This window comes from Pelmatolapia mariae, linkage group LG12, assembly GCF_036321145.2.
Source record: "Pelmatolapia mariae isolate MD_Pm_ZW linkage group LG12, Pm_UMD_F_2, whole genome shotgun sequence".
Lineage (NCBI taxonomy): Eukaryota > Metazoa > Chordata > Actinopteri > Cichliformes > Cichlidae > Pelmatolapia > Pelmatolapia mariae.
Genome location: NC_086237.1, coordinates 5234586 through 5257600, shown reverse-complemented (window position 1 = coordinate 5257600; position 23015 = coordinate 5234586). Strand labels below are relative to the sequence as shown.

Here is a 23015-nt window from a genome sequence, read left to right as displayed (position 1 = left end):
GTAAATTCGTTTTTTTTCAATGACATCACTTTGATTAGTTGAGTATCTGAGGCTGAGACCACGGGACTGTAAAACATGATAGTTGGGCTTCATTTCTGTACTGAACAGTCATTTCAAGATTAGTTAGTAAATAACAATTAGCTAATGTTGTTCATGAGACTAAAATCATCTCACTTTGGTAATGTAAATATAATATGGCCAATGTTAAAGTTATGATAGTAACCCTTGTGGTGTCCTCAGATCACAAATGGTCCCTAGGTGAATGGCAAACAAGCATATGGGAATCCCGAGGACACTTAATCATTATTAGTTATTACAGCAGTGAACTTGAACTCTGTGTCAAATACTGAGCTTCAGCAAAGATTCAAGTTCCAGTTATTTATATTTCGATTCACCTTAAATCTTCACTCAAAGACAAGTATCTTTGACAGTGTATATATAGGTGTATCATATATAAGAGACAAATATTGTTTGTTTAATATGTTGGCATTACTAAATTTGTCTCAATGCTTACATACATGTGTAAAAAGAAAATGTACGAGCTGTGAAAACTGTTTCTGATAAAATGAAGAGTAGACTGATATATGAAATATTCCTTTATTGGGTGAGAAAATCAGACCATGTCATAACTGCTTTAAGTCATACAGAATAGATATCAGAGCCTTAAACAGGCTGACTTCTGCTAAATGGGTCAAACTGGGCAGAAAGTATACAAACACATAACATCCTTATAGAATATGATGGAACACTATAGATCAACTTACCTCAGAATATATAAAGCATATAAACAATTACAGCAATATGATGCAACAAACACAGCAGTGCTACTAATCCAAAATACTCAAAGCTTCATAGAACTGAAACAAACATTTATTTTTAGCTCCATTCTGCTGCTGATACATACTTTAGGTTTCTGAATATTAAACTTGTTGCTGCCTTTCATAGTGTGTAACTTGAAGGCCCTGAGTACTTTCTCCCACACTGAAAACACTGGAATGATCAAATTATTTGAACATTACCTAATAAGACTGATTCAGGACAGACAATTAGTTCTTTTAAACTTTCCTAGCAGTCCTTCACAAACAGGGAACAGTCTGTCTATTCTCTCCATCTGTCAGCTGCTGCTGGCTCTTCCTCCTCCTCTTCCTCACACACGGCTGAGTTTGTCCTGGTGGATCATCAGGGGTGCAAAGCCTCACAGATGATGTGCAGCAGTGGGTCCCTCAGTCTGTCCTCACTCTGGACCAGTGTTGGTCGTTACTTGAAAAAAGTAATCAATAACTAGTTACTGATTACTTCCCCAAAAAGTAATCCCATTACTTTACTGATTACTTATTTTCAAAAGTAATTAATTACTTAGTTACTTAGTTACTTTTTAAAAACATGATTTACAACCTGAATAGGTGATAAAGCAATAGATCTTTCAGCCCAATTCTACTTTTTCTGCATAATCCATCATATAAAATGTAATCAAATGAAAAAGTCTCTTTTTAAAACTTGTTTTATTAGTTTTAATCTTTTAACTTTACACATCAAGCAAACATTAAATTATATGCAACGTTCTCTGACTGGAAGAAATTTGTTGAACATTTAAACCTATTTTCTGCACATTCCAGCACATAAAATAAAATAGGTTTTTGTGTTTACACTCAGTCTTTCAAATAGATGCAAGTGAAACACAGCAGAAAATAAATAAAATCAAAGACTCAGCGGTCCTGTTGCTCTGTTTTCACCTGTAAAGCAGGAGTGGGGCAGGCGGAGGTTTGCCCTGGTGCAGGTGTGTCGCAGCGGTCAGTGGAAGGATCCGGCAGTTTGTCTGTGAACTTCACATTCCAGCGGCAGCGTATTTGGTGCTTGCTAGGAAGTTTAGGGGTTTTTTCTCTGTAAAAAGAAGTTTTCCTCCCACGCAGTGAGCAGCGGACGCTAATGTTTTTGTCACTTTTTACGGAATCAAACTCAAAGTAAGGTCAGTACTTCCACGCTTTAAACGCTGCATGCTCATACTCTCTCCCGCACTCGTTATATTATCCATTGTTGATCTGCACACAGCTGTTGCCACGAACGTCGCACTCGCTTACGTCACTGTCATGAGACACTCGCAAAAAAATCACGGTTTTAGTAACGCAGTAACGCAGCGTGCTTACGGGAAAGTAACAGTAATCTAATTACCTTTTTTGCAATAGTAATCCCTTACTTTACTCGTTACTTGAAAAAAGTAATCGGATTACAGTAATGAGTTACTTGTAACGCATTACTGCCCATCTCTGCTCTAAACACTTGCAGTTGTCACACATGGAAATCAAATGTGTGATAAGCTGCAGGATTCAAACACAAGTGTAACTTATAAATAAATGTTCATACTTTTATTCCACAATCAGAGAGAAAGAAAAAGAGAGAGAGTGCAGGACAGACAGACAGGTGACAGTCTCAGGTGTATACACTGCTACAAAACAGCACAAGAGAAGGAGGATTTAGTGTTTGTGTTATTACGAGTGCTAAACAAGAAGAGTTCCCAGATGGTACAGTGGACACATGTGTGACTCCTGTGATTAAAGCATCTTTCTTTCAGCTTAACGAGTGAACCGTCAGCTCGTTCAAACACACGTTAAAGTCCGTTTGGCTCGACACCACCGAACAGAGGCAGCAATATAACATAGCTAACATTAACAGTGCAGTGAATCCTGATTGTGCCGTGAAATTCAGGACTGCAAACCGAGCAGCATCACTGACTTTCAGCTTGTTGTGTTTGTGGATATATGACTGACTTTAATTATCCATAAAATCATCACATTCTCTGTAGGATTAAGGTCGACTATTGAACGGCGTATATTTTGAAGTAAAGGCTTTAAAACCAAGTTAGTACAAACATCACTAATGTCACATAACTTTCCCCACATGTGGCCAACAGTAATGTTTTAATGTTCTTCATTATTAAACATTCGCACATAAATAAGTGACTTGATATTCAGGAAATTTACTCTTCGTCCGCTCCGCTTCAGCCGTCTGCCGTACTTTTTGGCAAAATTATCCACACCCACCGCCGCGCTATGAATTGTGGGATATATGGGACCACGAAGTGTACACCGGACCACACTTCAAATTTGGGGAAATCGATGGCGCATTTGGAGTACACTTTGGATTGGGACAGCCATCGTCGCGTCGCTGTGACGTAATAGGTCTCAAACTGCGTACTCCGGAGCGTGCGGTCGCTGGATTGGGACACAGCCTTTGTCTCTGCCCGTGTTATGTTTCCTGTTTTATTTTGAAGGTCCCTTGAAATGTTCAGTTTTGCTTCCTCTTTTCTCGTTAGACTCTGTTCAGCTGTGTTTTCCCAGTTTTACCTTATTTTGAGGTGTTTGATCTATATTTAAGTTCATTTCTACTAACCTAAGTTGCCGTTATAGTTCAGTGTTTTTTAGATTCCCCTTGTGTTTTCTACCCCGTGTTCAAGTTTCCCTCGCCCTTTATGTGTTTCATGTCTGCATGTCTTATGTTGTCAAGTTCATGTTTTCATGTCTGCGTTCCACGGTGTTTCCTGTTTTACTGTGAAAGTTTCTGTCCGGTGTGCAGTGTGTCTAGTTTTGCTTCCCCTTGTCTCGTTAGGTCTGATTCGTCCCAGCTGTGTTCCCACCTGTTCCCCATCCTCTCATTATCTTCCTCTGTCCTCCTTTGTTCAGTGTCGCGTCGTCTGTTGTTCCTCGTCATGTTTCCATGCCTCCATGTTGCCTGGATTTTCCATGTTCAGGATTTTTTTTTTTAATCACATTCAAGGTTTTGTTCTTTGTCTTTTTTGTTTAGCATGTAGTTTTCCCAGTTTAGTTCTAGTTAGTTTCTCCCCAGTGTGCAGCTGCCTCTTGTTTTTGTACCCTTTTTATCAGCCTTATAAAACGGCTCACATTTTGTTAATATTCAAGTTTTGTTCCATGTTCCTTTGTGTCTGCGTTTTGGGTCCACTCTTCACAATTCATGCATTCTGCCTCAGCACACTGTGACACCACCAGCTTACCACACAGCCAAACAGTGACAGAACAACATGACCCTTTAAACTCAAAGCTGTTGGAGTACAGGCAGGAACTGAAGAGACTGCTCAAGATCTCCAGCTGCATTCACAGGACCACAGGTATAAGGATAATTTCTCTTGGACTGGCAATTATGGATATTCTTATCAAGAACTCTTCTGGTTTTCCACAGTCTCCATTCTGTCCTGGTCTTCAGTTTCTTTGAAGGAGTCAGTACAGGGCCATGAGTTTGCTCTGTCACTCACCTCGACTTCACTGCCGTAGTAGACCAGGTCTTCCGTGCTCGTCTCCTGGTCAGCCTCCCTGCTCGCCAGCTTCTCAAGGGCAGTCATTCTCAAACTGTGGTACGCGGGAAATCTCCAAGATTTTTTTTTTTTTTAAGATATAACTATTTAAAATATACATACATTAAAAATTATTTACCACAAGGTCACTGAAATTGAGAAATTTTTGAAAAAAGGCATATTCCTTTTTATATCAGGCAATAGCCAAATTTACTAGGCAGCCTAACTAGGAGCTAAAAGGGTTGAGAAACTAAGTGATGATGGGACGTGGAGGAATGAAAAATGACGATTCAAAGGCGATGCAATCCTGGCTTGGAAAACTAAGCTGCAAGGGTGTGTTGATTTAAAAAGGCTGGAGTAACCCAGACTCCAGCTTTGACCTAATAGCTGTTTATATTAATGTGGATTAAGAGTCAGATTTTTACCTTTACTTCCACATAAGGTTGTTTTGATTAGTAACATGTCCTGTCTGGGAGCAGAATAATGGTCTGAATGCTTTGTTGTGCCAAACACATTGGTCTTGCCAAGAGCAGCGTTATCGACTGTCTGTATCCTCCTCTTGTTAATCTTTACGTTTTGTGTATTTATTTTATTTTTCATGTTATCATCAGAGTGGGTATGATGGCAGAGTGGACAAGGTGGTGAAGGCTAGGTTGGCGAGAGACAGGTAAAGAGGAATGAGCAATAGAAAAAGACGCACGACAGAAAGAGAAAGGAAGGGGGTGGTGGAGGACAAACGTCTAGGAGGAAGCCATCAGACATGCTGGGTCTCCAAATGATGCATCCGTAACGAAACACACTAAAAAACAGGAGTGCTGAAACCTGAAGCCACACATCTCTGTGACAGCTTTGCGTCCACCCCAGCAGAGGGAAGTGGGAGGCCCCGGATGGAGCGCTCACAGTCAAATTGCAGGAGCACCAGAGAACAAGAGGGAGCTGGAAGTCGACCCAGGCAGAGGCCTGCCAGCCCAGCATGAGGCATAGGATGAATCCCCAGGACCTCGAGAGATCTGCCTGACAACCAGAGTATCCCTCACCACATGGCAGAGAGGTCCAAACCACCCCGGACCTCAGCCCCAAGGGACCAGGCCAGTAACCACGCCAAAACAAGACTTTGTTCTCATCTATGAGAGGAGACAGGTTGGAGAAGAGAATGGACACATCCAGACCTGAAGATGCACTTATCTGTTTCATGTTGATAGTGATAGTCCAACAGGAAAGCAGTACCCCTTGGAGATTTCAATCCCCCAGGAACAAAGTGTCAAAGTTATAATCCACAGGAAGACAATGGGAATCCAAGTCCTCTTAAATTTCTAATCTAACACGGCGAACATGAGCAGAGAAAAAGACAGAAATTACAAAACCACTTTGTAAGTCCACAGTTTGGGCAGTGGTTGATCCCTCTGGCATTTCTGCAGCAGTTTCCAACTGTGAACCTTCTGAACCACTCATCTCACAGAAGACACAGGCAGCAATCTCTTATCTGCACAACACTTTCATAGCTGGTCATCCTTTGTCCCTTGTCACTCTTTCATTCTGGGCATCACATCTTCTAAGATAACATCTGGTTACATAGAAATACTTTCTCTCACTTGTTTCCTTCAAATCTCTGTGTTTGTCAATCACAATGATTTCATCTGCCTCCATAATGACATCTCTCACCTTCTCAACAAAATCCAGGGTGTTCTGGATGTGGTGTTCAGAGCTGCCCACCAGCGGGTTGAGGATCGAAGCCAGAAACTTGGAGATGTTATAGGTGACAGAGTTGATCATGCAGACAATCGGTCTTAAAGGTGCACCCTGTTTATGTATCTTCGGTAAACCATAAAGACTTGGTGTAGACTCCCCTGGGTATAGCCGGTGGTATGAGGTCCGGTCAATAGCCTTGTCTTGTTCTAACTGCTTCAGATAGTCTATCACCCTCTTCCTGTAGCCACTTCCTGGGTCTCGTTTCAGGGGCTCATAAGTATTTTCATCACTGAGTAGTGACAAAATTTTCTCATGATAGTCTTTCTGGTTTAGCAATACTGTGCATACAAGAAATATACAAATATACAAGACAAGAAGAAGAACAGTATAAGAACACTATGTACACTTTGGCTGTATCCCAATTCAGGGGCTGCAGCCTTAAAGGCTGCATTTTAAGGCCGATTACGTCACAGCGGCGCGCCGAAGGCTGTCCCAATTCAAAGGCTGCTCGAAATGCGGCCTTCATTTCCCTGAATTTTAAGGCTGTGGCGATGTAGACTTCGTGGCCCAACATATCCCACAATTCATAGCGCGGCAGTCACTGTGGATAATTTTGCCGCAGACGGCAGAAGCGTAGCGGCCGAAGAGTAAACTGTTAAACGTAAGTACTGAATATTATGTCACTTATTTATGTGCAAATGTTTAATAATGAGGAACATTAAAACATTACTGTTGGCCACATGTCGGCAAAGTTATGTGCCATTAGCGATGTTTGTACTTTCAGCGTTTACTTGGTTTTAAAGCCTTTAAAATATAATAATACAATAGCCGACCTTAATCTTACAGAGAATGTGATGATTTTGTAGATAATTAAAGTCAGTCATATATCCACAAACACAACAAGCTGAAAGTCAGTGAATGCTGCTCGGTTTGCAGTCCTGAATATCACGGCACAAGCAGGATTCACTGCACTGTTATTGTTAGCTATGTTATATTGCTGCCTCTGTTCGGTGGTGTCGAGCCAAACGGACTTTAACGTGTGTTTGAACGAGCTGACGGTTCACTCGTTAAGCTGAAAGAAAGATGCTTTAATCACAGGAGTCACACATGTGTCCACTGTACCATCTGGGAACTCTTCTTGTTTAGCACTCGTAATAACACAAACACTAAATCCTCCTTCTCTTGTGCTGTTTTGTAGCAGTGTATACACCTGAGACTGTCACCTGTCTGTCTGTCCTGCACTCTGTCTCTGTTTCTTTCTCTCTGATTGTGGAATAAAAGTATGAACATTTATTTATAAGTTACACTTGTGTTTGAATCCTGCAGCTTATCACACATTTGATTTCCATGTGTGACAACTGCAAGTGTCCAGAGTGAGGACAGACTGAGGGACCCACTGCTGCACATCATCTGTGAGGCTTCGCACCCCTGATGATCCACCAGGACAAACTCAGCCGTGTGTGAGGAAGAGGAGGAGGAAGAGCCAGCAGCAGCTGACAGATGGAGAGAATAGACAGACTGTTCCCTGTTTGTGAATGACTGCTAGGAAAGTTTAAAATCACTAATTGTCTGTCCTGAATCAGTCTTATTAGGTAATGTTCAAATAATTTTATCATTCCAGTGTTTTCAGTGTGGGAGAAAGTACTCAGGGCCTTCAAGTTACACACTATGAAAGGCAGCAACAAGTTTAATATTCAGAAACCTAAAGTATGTATCAGCAGCAGAATGGAGCTAAAAATAAATGTTTGTTTCAGTTCTATGAAGCTTTGAGTATTTTGGATTAGTAGTACTGCTGTGTTTGTTGCATCATATTGCTGTAATTGTTTATATGCTTTATATATTCTGAGGTAAGTTGATCTATAGTGTTCCATCATATTCTATAAGGATGTTATGTGTTTGTTTACTTTCTGCCCAGTTTGACCCATTTAGCAGAAGTCAGCCTGTTTAAGGCTCTGATATCTATTCTGTATGACTTAAAGCAGTTATGACATGGTCTGATTTTCTCACCCAATAAAGGGATATTTAATATATCAGTCTACTCTTTGTTTATGAGAAACAGTTATCACAGCTTGTACATTTTCTTTTTACACATGTATGTAAGCATTGAGCCAAATTTAGTAATGCCAACATATTAAACGAACAATATTTGTCTCTTATATATAATACATCTATATATACACTGTCAAAGATACTTGTCTTTGAGTGAAGATTTAAGGTGATAGGACATATAAATAACTGCAACTTGAATCTTTACTGAAGCTCAGTATTAGACACAGAGTTCACTCACATGTGCTGTACCAGTGTACCTGCACATGTGATGTGACAATAGAAGTGATTTGATTTGAGAGTTCAAACTCACTGCTGTAATAACTTATAATGATTAATATGATAACTATAATATTGGCCATATCATATTTACACTGACTTTAGTCTCATGAACAACATTAGCTAATTGTTACTAGCTAATCTTAAATGACTGTTCAGTACAGAAATGAAGCCCAGCAATCATGTTTTACAGTCCTGTGGTCTCAGCCTCAGATACTTATTAAATCACACAAAGCTCGTGTAGAAACAAACACACGAACAAAATATGTTCTCCTTCACTTCTGTCAAACAAAGCTGTATGAAACGTTTCCAGCGGTTGGTGTTATGGTTGCTAGGCAACCTGGGCAGCGTGACGGAGGCCAGACCGTCCCATTTCACAAGCCTCGCACTTCCGGCCTTAGCGGTCTTTGAGTACGCGGCCCTTGAGGATCATTGAGGCTGCGTACTTTAAGGCTGCAGACCCTGAATTGGGATACAGCCCCTATACACGATGGGTTACAGGAAGCATTGTGGGGGGGTGTACAAGGCATCGCAATAAAATATAATAAGTAATAAATAAGGGTGGAAGGGCTGTGGTCGTTAAGGGATGGAAATTGCACATCTGCCGAAATATTACACAGGAACAAAATATTGCACAAAAAAACCAAACATATTAAGTAATCAATCGCAGCAACAGAATGACTGTGACTCACATTCTTAATGTGCATTCATGGTCCTGACAGCCCACGGGAAAAAGCTGTTCTTTAGTCTGTTGGTGTTACACCTGATGAATCTGAACCTTTTTCCAGAGGGCAGGATGTTGAATAGGTGGTGGTTAGGATGGAGGTGATCTTTTATATTTGCCCTGGCTCTGGAGAGACATCTAGAGCTGGCAATGGAGTCCAGGGGGGAGAGTGGACAGCTGATCACCTTCTGTGCAGTTCTGATGACCCTCTGGAGTCTCTTCTTATCGGTTGTTGTGCAACAAGCGTACCACACGGGGATGGCGTGCACCAGCGCACTCTTGATTGTGGCTCGACAGAAGGACACTAGCAGGTCAGTCTGCAGCCTGTTCCATCTCAGAACCCTCAGGAAATGGGCTTCATTGGACAAAGGTGGGTCCACTGGAGACCCAAGACCCAAGAGTTCTGACAACAGTACTGTTATCTGGGGAGAATTTTGATTGTTCTCTCATTTAAGCTACAGTAGTATTTTTAAATGGTTATACAAAAAACAAACAAACAAAAAAACAAACACCAGAGGCATTGGCTGCATTTTTAGATATAATTTTATTGTTTTCAAAATTTGTGAGTTTTAAAATGTACCATTTCTATTTGCATCTCAAGTTATGAAAATCATTCCCTAAACATGTTTGTGGTTTTTACAGTAAAACAAATATAACTAGGATTTTATGTTTGTGTGTGATTTTTTTTACTGTACAGGCTATACAGTACATAGAATTCATATGTGTTATGTAACTGAAATGTTTAATTATGTAGGCTACAAAAAATAATGAAGTTATAGACTATATTTATATGAAACGTGTGTATATTTACTGCATTTGAATCATCTGAACCATATGTAGCACCTGCAGATGTGTTTTAAAAAAGGCTTTGATTTTCATGCCACCCTAAGAAAATTTCTCTAGCTCCACTCCATGCACTCGACTATTAGAGCAGAATAATGCACCGTGCCACGAAGCAAAAATGGTTTTAGAATGTTTGAGGTGCACAACGCGAGGTTGAGGCCTCACTGTAAGACCAGTCGGAGCGGGCACGCTCCATTTTACGTAACTATTTTTAAATCCCTGTAAAACTGCAACCACGCAAGCTAGCGCAATAATTGTTTTGGCATAAGAAACCGGAGGAGTTGTACTTACATCTTATGCCATTAGGTTGTCCTAAGTCACAATTTCCTTCCACATGTAGCTTTGCAAAAATTGCATAAAAAGCACTTGCAGCAAAAAACATAATATTCCAGAAACACGCTTTGCTGATCCGATCAGCTGTTCATAACACTTCCTACATTGGAATAGACGTCAGCGCGAACTATCGCATGTCCGCCATTACCTGTCCGAAACCGGAAGTTTCTGCGGAAAATGTAGTTTTTTACCTTCAGGGCTTTATAGACCTATACTGCTGTTTTTAAGTCATGTTGACTTTATGCTTTTCTGAATAGTTTCTGGGATGCTTGGAACTCAAATTGCACTGCTGGAAATAGTTTATTTTGATGCACATGCTGTTTGTTTTGTAAATTTGCATGATAATATTTATTTTCATTTTTCCTGCAGTATATAAAAATTGGTACATGTCAAAAATAAAACTATGAAGACACTCAAAATAAATTTTCTACGGTTGGAAACTATATTGTGCAACTTTTTTGTATTTACAGTTTTGAGCTTGTTACGACCCGGCTCAAAAGCCGCAACATAAAAAAGGAAATGAATACCAGAGTGTTAGTGAGAAGAGGTCTTATCTTAATATGGCATAGCAGGTTGGCTAAAATGGCTGCAGGGGCGGATCTAGAGAAATTTTCTTAGGGTGGCATGAGGGTGGCAAAGAAATCAAATGGGGTGGCAAAATCAAAGCCTTTTTTTTCCCCCAAACACATATGCAGGTGGTTACATATGGTTAAAATGATTCAAATGCAGTAAGTATACACGTTTTTCATATAAATATAGTCTATAACTTAATTATTGTCTGTAGCCCACATAATTACACACTTTAGTTACATAAAACGTGAGTTTTGATGCTATGTACTGTATAGCCTGTATAATAAATAAATATGTAGCCCAATAAGTATAAACTCCAGAAAACTACACAACATGGGGCGGTTGATTTACAAACACAAGTCTAACTTAAGTTTCACTGTTTTTTTTGTTAGAAAACAATCACATTGTTACAGCTTAAATTACACAAAATGTCAGAAATCTGCACTGTCATGAACAAAAATCTAAACCTAATTTTTCATGATTTGTTGGATTAACCCACTGAGGTCTGAAATACAACCGACCATTTTTGACTCCTTTTGAGTTTACGTTTGTATTTCACCCTCAGATTGTTTCATTTTATTTTCCCCCTTGCCTTGTTTGGTATCATTCTTTTCAGCTCAACCGAATTTAGTTGTTTTTTTTCACTGACATACTGCATTAGTATTACTTGTACATTTTGTAAACATATACAACTATTTGTCTAAAAATGCAGCCAATACACCTGCCGTTTTTTCATTTTGTACAACCATTTAAAAATATTACTAAAACTAAAATGAGAGAACAATCAGGTGTCGCAATAAGATGCCCCACAAATGATGTGTGCCAGTAAAAAAAAACGTTTGTCCGCCAAAAGACAGATGAGAACAGCGCAGGGATAAACCTGCAGGCCTGACAGCAGGTGGTATATCACTCCGCTGGTTTTCTACACAGTGACAATGTTTACGTTGCAAATGTGCCTTAGTGACATTCATTAGTGCCCTCACTGACACACAAAACAACGACTACACAACAGAACAACTACACAAGACAACACAACACACTAAGTATACACTCCACGCTAAATGTCACAAATCTCCCACAGCTAAAAACTCTCTCTCTCTCTCTCTCACTCACTCGCTCTGTCTCGCTGCCGTTACCGTCACTCCCAAAACTTTCGCCTCTTCCTAAACAACCAAATCCTACGTGTTGACTTTTTTTTTAATTGGTCGACATGGTACATTTTCCACCGATAGGAAAGAGGTGGCTTTTTTTCCCCCTTTCTTTACTGTTTTCGCGCTGTCCTTAGAAAACGCTTAAAACACACACACACAAACGTGACGACAGTATTTAGAAAAAAGTTATATTATCATAACTGTGGATTTACTGGCCTGTAATTAAAATTTAAAAACTTTGAAGTCTGAACTTTCAGTGTGGGCTGAAATCAGGGGCGATTCTAGGATCAGAGCTTTGGGGTGCTGAGCACCCAGAGAGCTGCCCAGCCAGGCAAGATAAACTTTACACGTCACAATGAGACTTCTTCCCTGTCTCTGTCAGTCCCTGCATCCTTAAATGTCTCCAGTTGTCCCGAGTTCTCTCTGACTGTCTCCTTGGTGCATTTAAACCCCTGTTCCTCCCTGTCCTCATTGTCTGTTGTCTTCATCTCCGTTATCAGTCATCATAATTTTACCATCTCTGTGCAAGTCTGCAAATTTCTTTCTTAAATAATAAGATTCTTCAATTCAACAAGTCTCTCTGTGCCTGGGTCCTCGTCTCAAAACATGACATCACTGTTTTGTACATTTTAACACAATTTAATCCCCACATTTGTGAAAGAAAAGCAAAACACTTTTTTGAAAAGTCTGTAACAAAACCATCAAATCTGATAAAGGTTATTTAAATGCTGCAAAAGAAGAATCGATTGGAATAAAAAATAAAATACATATCCTAATCTTAATTACTGGGGGAGAATAATGAATGATGCTCATAGTGAGTAAGAAGTAAACTGAGTGCATTTGGACAGAGATTCACTTTTAATGTGTATGTATAATATAATACAGATACATAAAAAACACTCCCAAAACAGAATAAATTATTACAAATAAAAATCTTTACTGCAGATACTAATTTTACTAATTTAATAATACTAATTTTGTGTTGTAAGATTTATGAGTTTCATGCTTTCATAGTGGTACTTGGGAGAGCTTGACATTTTTATCAGGTGGCACACACTGTAAAAAGTTTGAGAAACACTGATAAGTGTATGTGTGCTTTTGGAAAACATTTAAAGCTGCAGTACAGAATCTTTGAAACAAGCTAGCTTAAAACATTTTTAGAATATAAACAGAGCATCTGCTTCTCTTTACAGCTCCTCACTCCACCAGTGCACCGTTTGGCACTTTCTGATACTGTACGGCGGCAGTCATACAGACAACTGGACGGTCCAAAAGTTGGCCTACCTATTACTGGCTGAGGTTTTAGTAGAGTTGTGGCTGAACCACATAAAAATATATCATTAATTTTAATCTCCCCAATCAATGATAATGTTATGTTGGAATGTTGTTAAAGACGGTCAAAAATGTTTCAACCCAGTTTGTTTTGCAGATTCTGTATAGCAGCTTTAATATAGGGAGAGCACAACTTCCAGATTGTATGAGTAAAATCAGGTTTTTTCTCTTTGTCATTTTAATAGTTTCTGTTTTGCCTGTCACTGTTCCCTGTCTGTTTTCTTACCTGGTTCTTCCTGACCTTGTACTTTCTCCTCACATTCTCCTCTTTCCTCTCTCCCTCTTTGGACTGACAATCATACACAAATAGATTGTATCCAATTAGATGAAAAAATTACATTAATATGAAATTTTTTTTTATTAAGATCACTAACGAAAAGTCCTCTCTCAGTGTACTTTCAACCAAAAGGCAAATAACCAAACCACATGAACATCTAATAAAAGATATAAATATTGAAACACTGATCCAACATTATTTTTGATTGACGGATCATTTGATTTTACACTTTTACCTGAATGTGGCTCCTTTTTTGAAAAAACTTCCTTATATCCATTATGAACCTGGCTGTCTCTCTGTACACAAACACACACACACACACACAACAGGAGTTATAAGGTTAATGGGCATCCAGTCAGTTAGCTAGTTAGTATCCATTTCAAACAGGACAGTGGTAACAACAGTAGGCTACGGACAATTTTAAGTTTTAGATTTTAAATTGGCTATATACATTTCAATGGGAGCAACAGGACGGTCAAATGTCGCTGATTTTACTACAGAGCAGGACGGATTGTAGGGTAGCAAACATCATCGGAAAACATGTTTTCAACACTGCAGGTTACCTGGGTGTAAGGTTTTTCAGCTAAAAAGAAACATGTTATGACTCCTACCTAACTATATAAAAAGTAACTGAAGGTTAAATGCAGCTAATATGTCCTGTTTTAAGCCAGGCACTTACACCTCCGCTCCGCTGCGTCTCAGCCACCATCGCTCTGGCAGCAACGGAGCCAGAGCAGCGGAGAGCGAGCTGGAACAAACCATTTTGGGAGAGGGGGGGGTTATCTATACTTTTGTTGTTAAAATGTTATGTCTCAACCAAGTACTGTATGGTTTTTATATTTTTAGCAGTGTGTCACACAGACAGCAAATATTGTCCAAAAAAAGTAAGAAATCTTTGGGGGTGGTTTGATTCATTTTGGGGGTGCTTCAGCACCCCCGAAAATGGGCTAAAATCGCCCCTGGCTGAAATAGAGACTCAGAGTGGCTGCAGCTTGTTATGTCAGCTTAACATAGTCATGTGATTTGGAGGTGCAGCGTGTCTGTGGACCACAGAGGGTTAATAACACTCACCTTCCTTCCATTTCCAGCGTGTAACAACCGACCACCTGTGTAAAATCCGTAATTCCCATGGTGTTGTTCAAAATGTGCTCTGGCACAATCATAAGCATCGCTTGCTACTGAAAACAAGAAAAAAGCCGGTCCTGCTATGGGCTGAACCATTTGTTAATGGTGGAGGGGGGAACACTCTGCAATATATTCAGTTTTAGCATTTATATTCACTGTTGACTGTAACTACACTCAAACTGTTAATGCTATCTTATTTTAATAAACAAAACTGTCATATGCAAGACTGGGGTGGCACTTGGGGTGGCAAGGGATCATTTTAGGGTGGCACTTGCCACCCCATGCCACCCTTCTAGATCCGCCCCTGGAGTCGATCATGACCAACTGACCAATCCACCACCGTTCATTTATACTGTTAAAAAAAGAAAAGAAATAAAACCCCATCGGCCCATAAAAACGAAAAATCACGAGCGACCGGGCATTTGCCCGGTGCCCGGTATGCCCGATGGCCAGTCCAGCCCTGGCTAACAGGAAAAAGAGATGGATTTGAAAATGACGACTGGAAAATTAAAGACTTTCAAATCTTTTAAATTCTGTTTTGTGAAATACATTTTTGATTTGAAGTAATTATTAATGGATTAATAATTAATTTTATACATAATAAATGATTATTGATGTTTTTATTTCAAATTAAGTTATTAAATAATGAATTACCTGATTAATGTCTAATTAAATAAAAGACTTTGCCAAATGAATTTACTAATCATATTTTATTCATTATTGAAGCACAAAGTTCTTTATTTTGATGCACGTGACTCTTCTGGTCCTTCGTTCAGTGGAAATACTGGAACACCTGAACTCAGTTATTTGGACGGCCTTTCCTAAAACCTCCATAGTCCTTTACACCTTACCTCAGGTGACCACAGACCACCTCCAGGGGACAACTCCCACCAGGGGTTAAATATCTCAGTCTCTTAGATGAGAGGTCAAACATCTTTGCAAACTTAAATAAGTCAGTTGCCTTTTTTTGTAATCTTGTGAATCTCTGTTTGAATCCTCGAACACACAAAATCCCTGGCAGTGCAAGAAGTATGACCACACAGTGCTGTAAACTATTATACAGATTCATGTAGCACCTTATTCTGTGTAATCACTGAATTTCTTTTTCCTATTTTGAATCTTTTTTCTGTTTCAAATGTCATTCTTCACTGCAGCAGTTTAGGCAACAAAACCACTGGTTTAGGAAACATGATGGTTTATGCCTAAAGAGGAGCAACAGTGACAGAGAAGGAAAATTAATGAAAATTAATTCATTAAAAAATTAATCTGGACAATATGTTTATGATATTTTTAGTAAAGTAATTTAGTAGTTTAGTAAATAAATAGGGCAAAACATTAGAAATAATAGAAACACACAGGAAAAATACAGCCTCATTATCTTAGTATGCTTGTGCTAACTGCCCGTATTTTGTAATAAGTTAGATATATTTAAACAGAACAGAAAAACCTGACATATTGTTTAGTGTAGATCTGGGACATGTAGAGCTGGAAGTTGTTTATGGCCATAAGTAATAGCTTGTTCTTGTGCAGGAGTGGCTTCTTTTTATTGATGGTGCATGTTAAACCAATGAGATACACTCACTGTGTTCAGGAAGAATCAGAATTTCTTGATGTCCTCACTGTTCAGGAGGCATCATCATCTGTAAACGATTAATCAATGTTGAAGAAATGATTTTCTAATTTTGTTCTTTCTTTTTTCAGTTATACGAACTGGATGATGATGAAAAACGCAAAGAGTTTCTCGATGACCTTTTCAGGTTCATGCAGAAACGGGGTAAGTAGAACATTCTTTGATATGTCAGTTGTGGCTTCCTGGGTTAGGAGACGTGGCCCTCACAGTCACATAAACACTTGGGGGTCTATAAACAGCTCTAATGTGCTAATGTTATAGTTCCACTTACTCATAGCAGAAGTCATTCTGTGTATTACAGACTGGGACTTTGTTTTCCAGATAAATGACTTTTAAAGCCAAATAGGAAATGAAATCCCTCAGAAAGATCATGTTTGGTTTGTCATGTTAATCCAGACAAGGCCCTTTAAACCATTTCTCTGCATAAGTTTCCTAATGTCACCAGTAGTGTTAGCAGCTAAGATGGTAAACCTGTTCTCACAGAAACATCTGAAAATGCCTCCACCTATTAACGTTGTGTTATGTGGTGCTGAGCAGGATCGAAACAATGCAAATGTCAGCCTGTAGCTTTAATGTGGTAGACACGCAACTGCTGATGTGGTTGAAAAAATTAAATATCAGCATAAACTAATTTCAGTTCACTTATTCAGTTACTTATTTATACAGCACCAGTTCAAACCAGTGCCGTCAACATTACAAATAGGACTGCAATGGTTTTGTAGGACTGTGGCTCAGCACTTGGTGACAGTGATGAGAACCCTGATAGAACCTAGAAAGGTTCATCATGAGAGACGTGACCCAGAAGTATCTGTGTGACTGCCATAATAAGAGCTGTTCCAATTCTCCAAATACTAAGGAAAGGAGCTTCAATGCTTCCTTTGTTGCTTCCCTTAGCATAGGATACACTGGACCATCCTTTATGAACAGGGAGGAGAAAATGCTGCATGAAGAACGCAGAACACTATATAAGCTCAAGATTATGATCTACATTAATGGATATAAGTGTGGTTAAAGCTCTGTCTAATCACTTTTCATTAGTGGTGTATTTTGCTGTATTGCAGTATTTAGCATGAACTTTTACTTCAGTACAGTTCTGCTGGCAAAAGCGATGGATGGAGGAAACTTTACAACTACGTATCACAAAGATGTTTTTCAGTGTTAGGTTTCATAACATTTCATTAAATTGTGTGCCTGAGAATTTTAATTGAATTGAATTTGACCCTTTTAATTTCTCCTGAAAGTGAAGCACTTAGAAATACCCATGCATAAGGCCAGATGCAAAAATGCTCCTGTTCATAACCTTTAGCTGCAGTCTTTTTGCTCATGGTTTGGGTTAAAACTCATCATCTAGCCAAGTAAAGACAGTAACACTATAACAGAAATGTAGAATGATGTAGCATTCCACAAAAATCAAATCCTTATTTCGCTTTCATAGAGAATCAGTAGTTAAGATCTTTCGATCTGCTAGAATATGATGAGCAGAAAAATATAAAACATTTCTTTATTTTTCAGTTGGACATGTCCCAACAGCTCACCCAGGAGGCATCCTAGTCAGATGCCCAAACTACCTCAATTAGCTCCTTGTGATGAGGACAAGTAGAGGCTCTACTCTGAGCCCCTCTCAAATAACTGAACTCTTCGCCCTATCCTTAAGAGAGAGGCCAGTCACCCTTTGGAAAAAAATTAACTTGTAATTCTTTCAGTTGATGCCCACAGTTCATGGGGATAGGTGCGGGTATGGGGACGACGATGTACTGGTAAATTGACAGCTTTGCTTTTATGCACAGCTTTCTCTTTACCATGATGGACCCATGCAGTGCTCCACATCACTGCAAACGCTGTCCCAATCCATGTGTCAGTCTCCACATTGTGCCTCTTGGATCCATTGGTTGACTAATGAGTAAACTCTTCTTTTGGGCACCATGGCATAGACCTTCCTCTGGAGGCTGAGGAGGGTGATCCCCTTAGCTGAAGTACGCCCTACAGTCCCCCACAACACCTCCTTCAGCTTGATGGTTACCTTAACCTCTGGTTGCCACAATCTAGTATAGGGATTATCATTATGATGGGCACCAGCCACCTGATGAATGAACATGGTCCATTGGGATTCAGTGTCCTCAGCCTCCCTCGGAACGAAGTGAAGTACTGCTGGTGGTGGGACTTCAAAATCTTGTGGACAGAGGGCCTCTGCCAGGCACTCCCAGAACACCCTCACTATACATTTATGTGTGCCAGGCTTGTCCAGCATCCACCTCAGCTGCTCTCTTCACTTGAGGGTCCAGAACATATGACCGTAGATCAACTTGTGACCTAGGGTATCCTGCTACCACGGCCATCCTTATGTACGAACATGGTTTTTGTTATGGACAAGCTGTGATTTGCACAGTTCAATAACAGAAAACCACCAAGGTTTACATCAGCCAAAGGTCCCAGTCACAACCCTTCAGGTCTCACTAGCATTGTGCATATGAGCATCGAAGTCATCACCACATGAAGCTCCCTCAAACAACCAGCAAGTCCAAGAAGGCTGAGCTGATGTGTTGTTTGGCACGTACGTGTCAGTGACACTCAGGGCCCATTCCCCAACCCAAAGGTGCAGGAAAACAACCTGTCAACTGGTAAAAATCCCAGCGCACATGTAGCAAGCCAAGGGGATATAAGGATACCCACCCCAGCCTGCCGCATCTCACCAAAGGCAAATTTAGACCGAACCAGAGTTCCTCTCCAGGAGTCTGGTTCCAGATCCAAGCAGTGAATTGAGGTGAGCCTGACTGTATCTAGCTGGTATCTGCCAACCTCATGCATTAACTCAGGCTCCTTCCCACCAGAGAAGTGACGTTCCATGTCCCATTCACCAAGCTCGATGGCCAGAGATCAGACTGCCAGGGCTTCTGTCCTTGGTCATACACTGTCTCTGTGGCAGTGGCTCCTGTGGCTGGTGGACCTCCAGAAGGGTGGACCCATGTCTCCTCTTTGGCCCGGCAGCCAAGCACTCTCTCTCGTAACCCTGTCCCATGCAGGGTAGACTGGTCCCCTGATTTCCTTCCTTTCAAAGGGGTCATCTGCTGTTTGTGTGGCCCCTTACCCAGAACCAGTTTGCCTTGAGAGTCCCTACCAGGGAGCAAAAGCCCCAAATGACAGAGCCTCTGGGACCACATAAACCCCTCCACCACAACAAGCTGACGATACATGGAGGGAAGTCCATCATCTAACAGAGAATAAAAAGCTTAATCAGTTACAATGACTGTAAATTTTAGAAACACAGGGTTAGCGTACCTTGTGTTTATTATTATAAACACAATGCACATGTAGGTATTTATGTGCTCTTATGTGCTGCTTACCTAACAATGCGACAATGGAAAAATAGATATTTTGTTGAGTTCATACATATTCCATTCTAGGACATAATGGTCTATTTTTATGTGTTGTGAATTAAATCAGCTTCATTATTTCTCAGTTTGACCACAGTGGATTCTGCTGTTTGGTTTCCTGTAATCATTATAGTAAATAAATTACTACAGAACAAAAAGTATAAAACTATAATTATAGTCTTCCTTAAGCAAAGGTCCTCTTTGATCAGAGTCCGGTTGTATGCTGAGACAGCTGCAGAGCAGCCTTAGATGGAGTAATGATGTAGTTGGCTGGTCACTTGGGCTTAGTGATAGTATGGATTGTTGTGGAGCGTTCAATTAGAATTGATTTTCGACTTAGTGTAGGGAGATATTGTCAGTGCAGAGCAGATCAGCAGCAGCTTGTTTGCACTGCTTGTTTGTGACAACTTTGATCACAGTGGACTGCTTCAAATGTCCCAGTCAGTATTTCTTGAAAACAACATTGTCATTGTGTACTGACAAATAAATGTCACTCAGACAGCCTTGTTAACCATATTAATGGAAAGTGTCAAACATGGCTTCATGCTGCTTTAATATTCTCACCCATATTAATACTTGTTCCAGAGGTTACTTTGTGAACTGTCATAGCGTGTTTTAGTTGTCTTTGATTTTGGACCAGTTCCAATGACTCTTGATATGGTGGTGTAAAAAGTGTTTACCCCCCTCCTGATTTCCTATTTTTAGTATATTTTTCACACGTAAATGTTGCTGATAATCAAACAAATTTAAATATTAATGTATTAATTTTATAACATAAATTAACTGTGGTGTACAGTCACACATCTTTGGAAAGCTGAGTTCAAGTTCTCTAGCCACACCCAGGCCTGATTACTGTCACACCTGTTGTCAGTCAAGAAATGGCTTAAACAGGACCTGCCTGACAAAGCGGAGTAGACCAAAAGATCCAGATATCATGCTGTGATCCAAGAAGTTTAGGAACAACCAGAAACTAAGTAACTGAGATCTATCAGTCTGGAAAATGTTATAATGCTGTTTCTAAAGCTGTGGGACTCCAGTGAACCACGGTGAGACCCATCATGGCGAAAACACACAACAGTGGTGAACCTTCCCAGGAGTGGCTGACTGAGCAAAATTACTCCAAGAGTGCAGTGACGACTCACAAAAGACCAACATCCAGAGAACTACAGGGCTCACTTGCCTCAGCTAAGGTCAGTGTTCTATGGGCAGAAATCTGTGCCATCAGAAACTGAATTTGAATAAGTTAAATTTGAATTTGAATTGCTCAGATTGAATCTGAATTGTAACTTGAATAAATGCTTTTGAAAACTGAATTTGAATTAGTCTAATTTGAAATTGAATTTATGGTTTGAAAATGATCATCACTAAATTGAAATTGAATTTTATATTTTGAAAATGAATTGATTTGCTTTGAAACTGCATTTTATCCTTTAAAAATTCAACTCTCGAATAATTTCAGTTTCACTCTCACCATTCAGTTTCAGTTCTACAATTCAATTTCAGTTCCAATATTCAGTTTTTTGGAACTTACATCCGGTTCCGGGTCAAGCGCAGATTAATAGAACTACGTTTTACTAGCGGACCGACAGTGTTACTGACGGGATTCTACAGCATCTTGAGCTGAATTAAGACTTCAGAAGTCATTCGTCATGTCAATGACCAGCGGATAAACTCTCAGGTTGGTAATAAATGTATTACGTGTATAAGAACAAGCGTCATGTTAACAAATGATAGCCGTACGGTAACTTTTATGCTTATTGTAGCTGTTAGCTAAAAACGCTAATTTAGCGTAGTTTGCCCTGAATTCAGCTTTGACAAACAAATATGATCGACTGTTTCTAGTAGAATTCCAAAGTTGTCATCTTGTACCCTGTCAGAGCCCTGTATGCTTGCAGAGACCCCTACAGTAGGGAAACAGGCAAAACGGTGTCCAAACCTTTGTATTTGAGCTTTATTTATGTCTTACACAGCATCCCAACTCTTTAGCTAACTTAATAACTTTAGCTAAAGTGAATAGTTAGTCTAATTTATTAGTGCAGCATTACTGGATCACCTCTATTTGAAGTGATTTAATATGATATACAACTATCACTGAAACAGCAAACTTTGTAAATAAACAAACAACACTTCTCATTCTCTAAACGTTTGGCCACAGCTGTAGATTACACTATCAGTGCTTGTTCACTCTTGACAATAATTACATTTCTAAATTCTCTTTGTGCATTTACAGGTAAACAATATCTAATATTTTATCTAAATGACTGCTTTGTCTTTGAAAAGGTGAAGAGCCTGAGGCCGGTGACAGTCCAGTTCTACTCTAAGTACATCCTTACGGTGGCTCACAGGACAAGGCCACATTCCTGTCCTGCCAGAAGAGAAGAGAAACTTCAGAGTCTTCATGCAGTTCAACCACACCTGTCATATTCCATATGACAGGGGTCTCAAACTCCAGTCCTCAAGGGCCGGTGTCATGCAACTTTTCCATGCCCTCGAGGACTGGAGTTTGAGACCCCTGCCGTATGGTGTTCATGCTGTTTTCTACCCCACAGTTACAGCATGTCTGACTGCCTGTTCAGCATATGCAAAAATATATGATGAGTTTAAGCATGTGATGACAAAGGCCTTCCATTATGGTGTTTGTCATCACGTCACAGACATCTGGATGATCATTTGGAATAAACTAAAAACTAAAAACCTGTTGCTTCATCTTTTACCTTTATTATTATTATTGTTCTTATTTTACATTTTTCATTGTTAGGCATTAGGTTTATTTGTAGTAGTCCTTTCCAACTTCTTTCCCTCTTCCATGTTACTGTGTCAGCTTGTCAGCATATATTTGGGTTTGGAAGTGGAACAGAAAGTAAGGAAATCCAAAGTGCCATTAAAACCAGGAGAGGTTCTTATATTTCAGAAGAAGGGATTAATTCAAAAGAAATGACCTCAATGCCATATTTTATTTAGGAACCCTAGAGAGCACTTTGCAAAATAACACATTCTTATAATTTCACCCTCAGATGAGCCAAGCTACGACTGTCAGGGAAGGTGATGTAGGTACAGAGCATGTGAGAGTGGTTAAGTTGATGTCTCTTCTCTAGATGAAGGCACAAGAGGGATCAATGGCAAGGCGTAGAGATTCAGTATCTTCAGTCTTCAGTGGACACTCCATTTCTGGCACAAAACACCTGTAAAAGATGGTCGATTTAGGAGGTGACCCGACAACTTCAGCCTGTCAAACATAGCAATGGAGCAGTATGTTTTAAAAAAAAAATCTAATTAAGCATCCACTCAGTACCCTAAGAATTATTATGGTAGTTAAACACAGTGATAGTTGTATATCATATC

At 39.8% G+C, this 23015-nt stretch overlaps 1 protein-coding gene across 1 annotated transcript in view; it reads left to right on the top strand.

Annotated features, from left to right (window-relative positions):
• The window catches only part of arid3c (AT rich interactive domain 3C (BRIGHT-like)), a 67371-nt gene that overhangs the window by 5661 nt on the left and 38695 nt on the right, over positions 1 to 23015 (top strand). The window contains exon 3 of the mRNA XM_063490322.1: positions 16374 to 16446. Within this exon, the coding sequence (XP_063346392.1) occupies positions 16374 to 16446 (73 nt within the window). The remainder of the gene's footprint in view (positions 1 to 16373; positions 16447 to 23015) is intronic.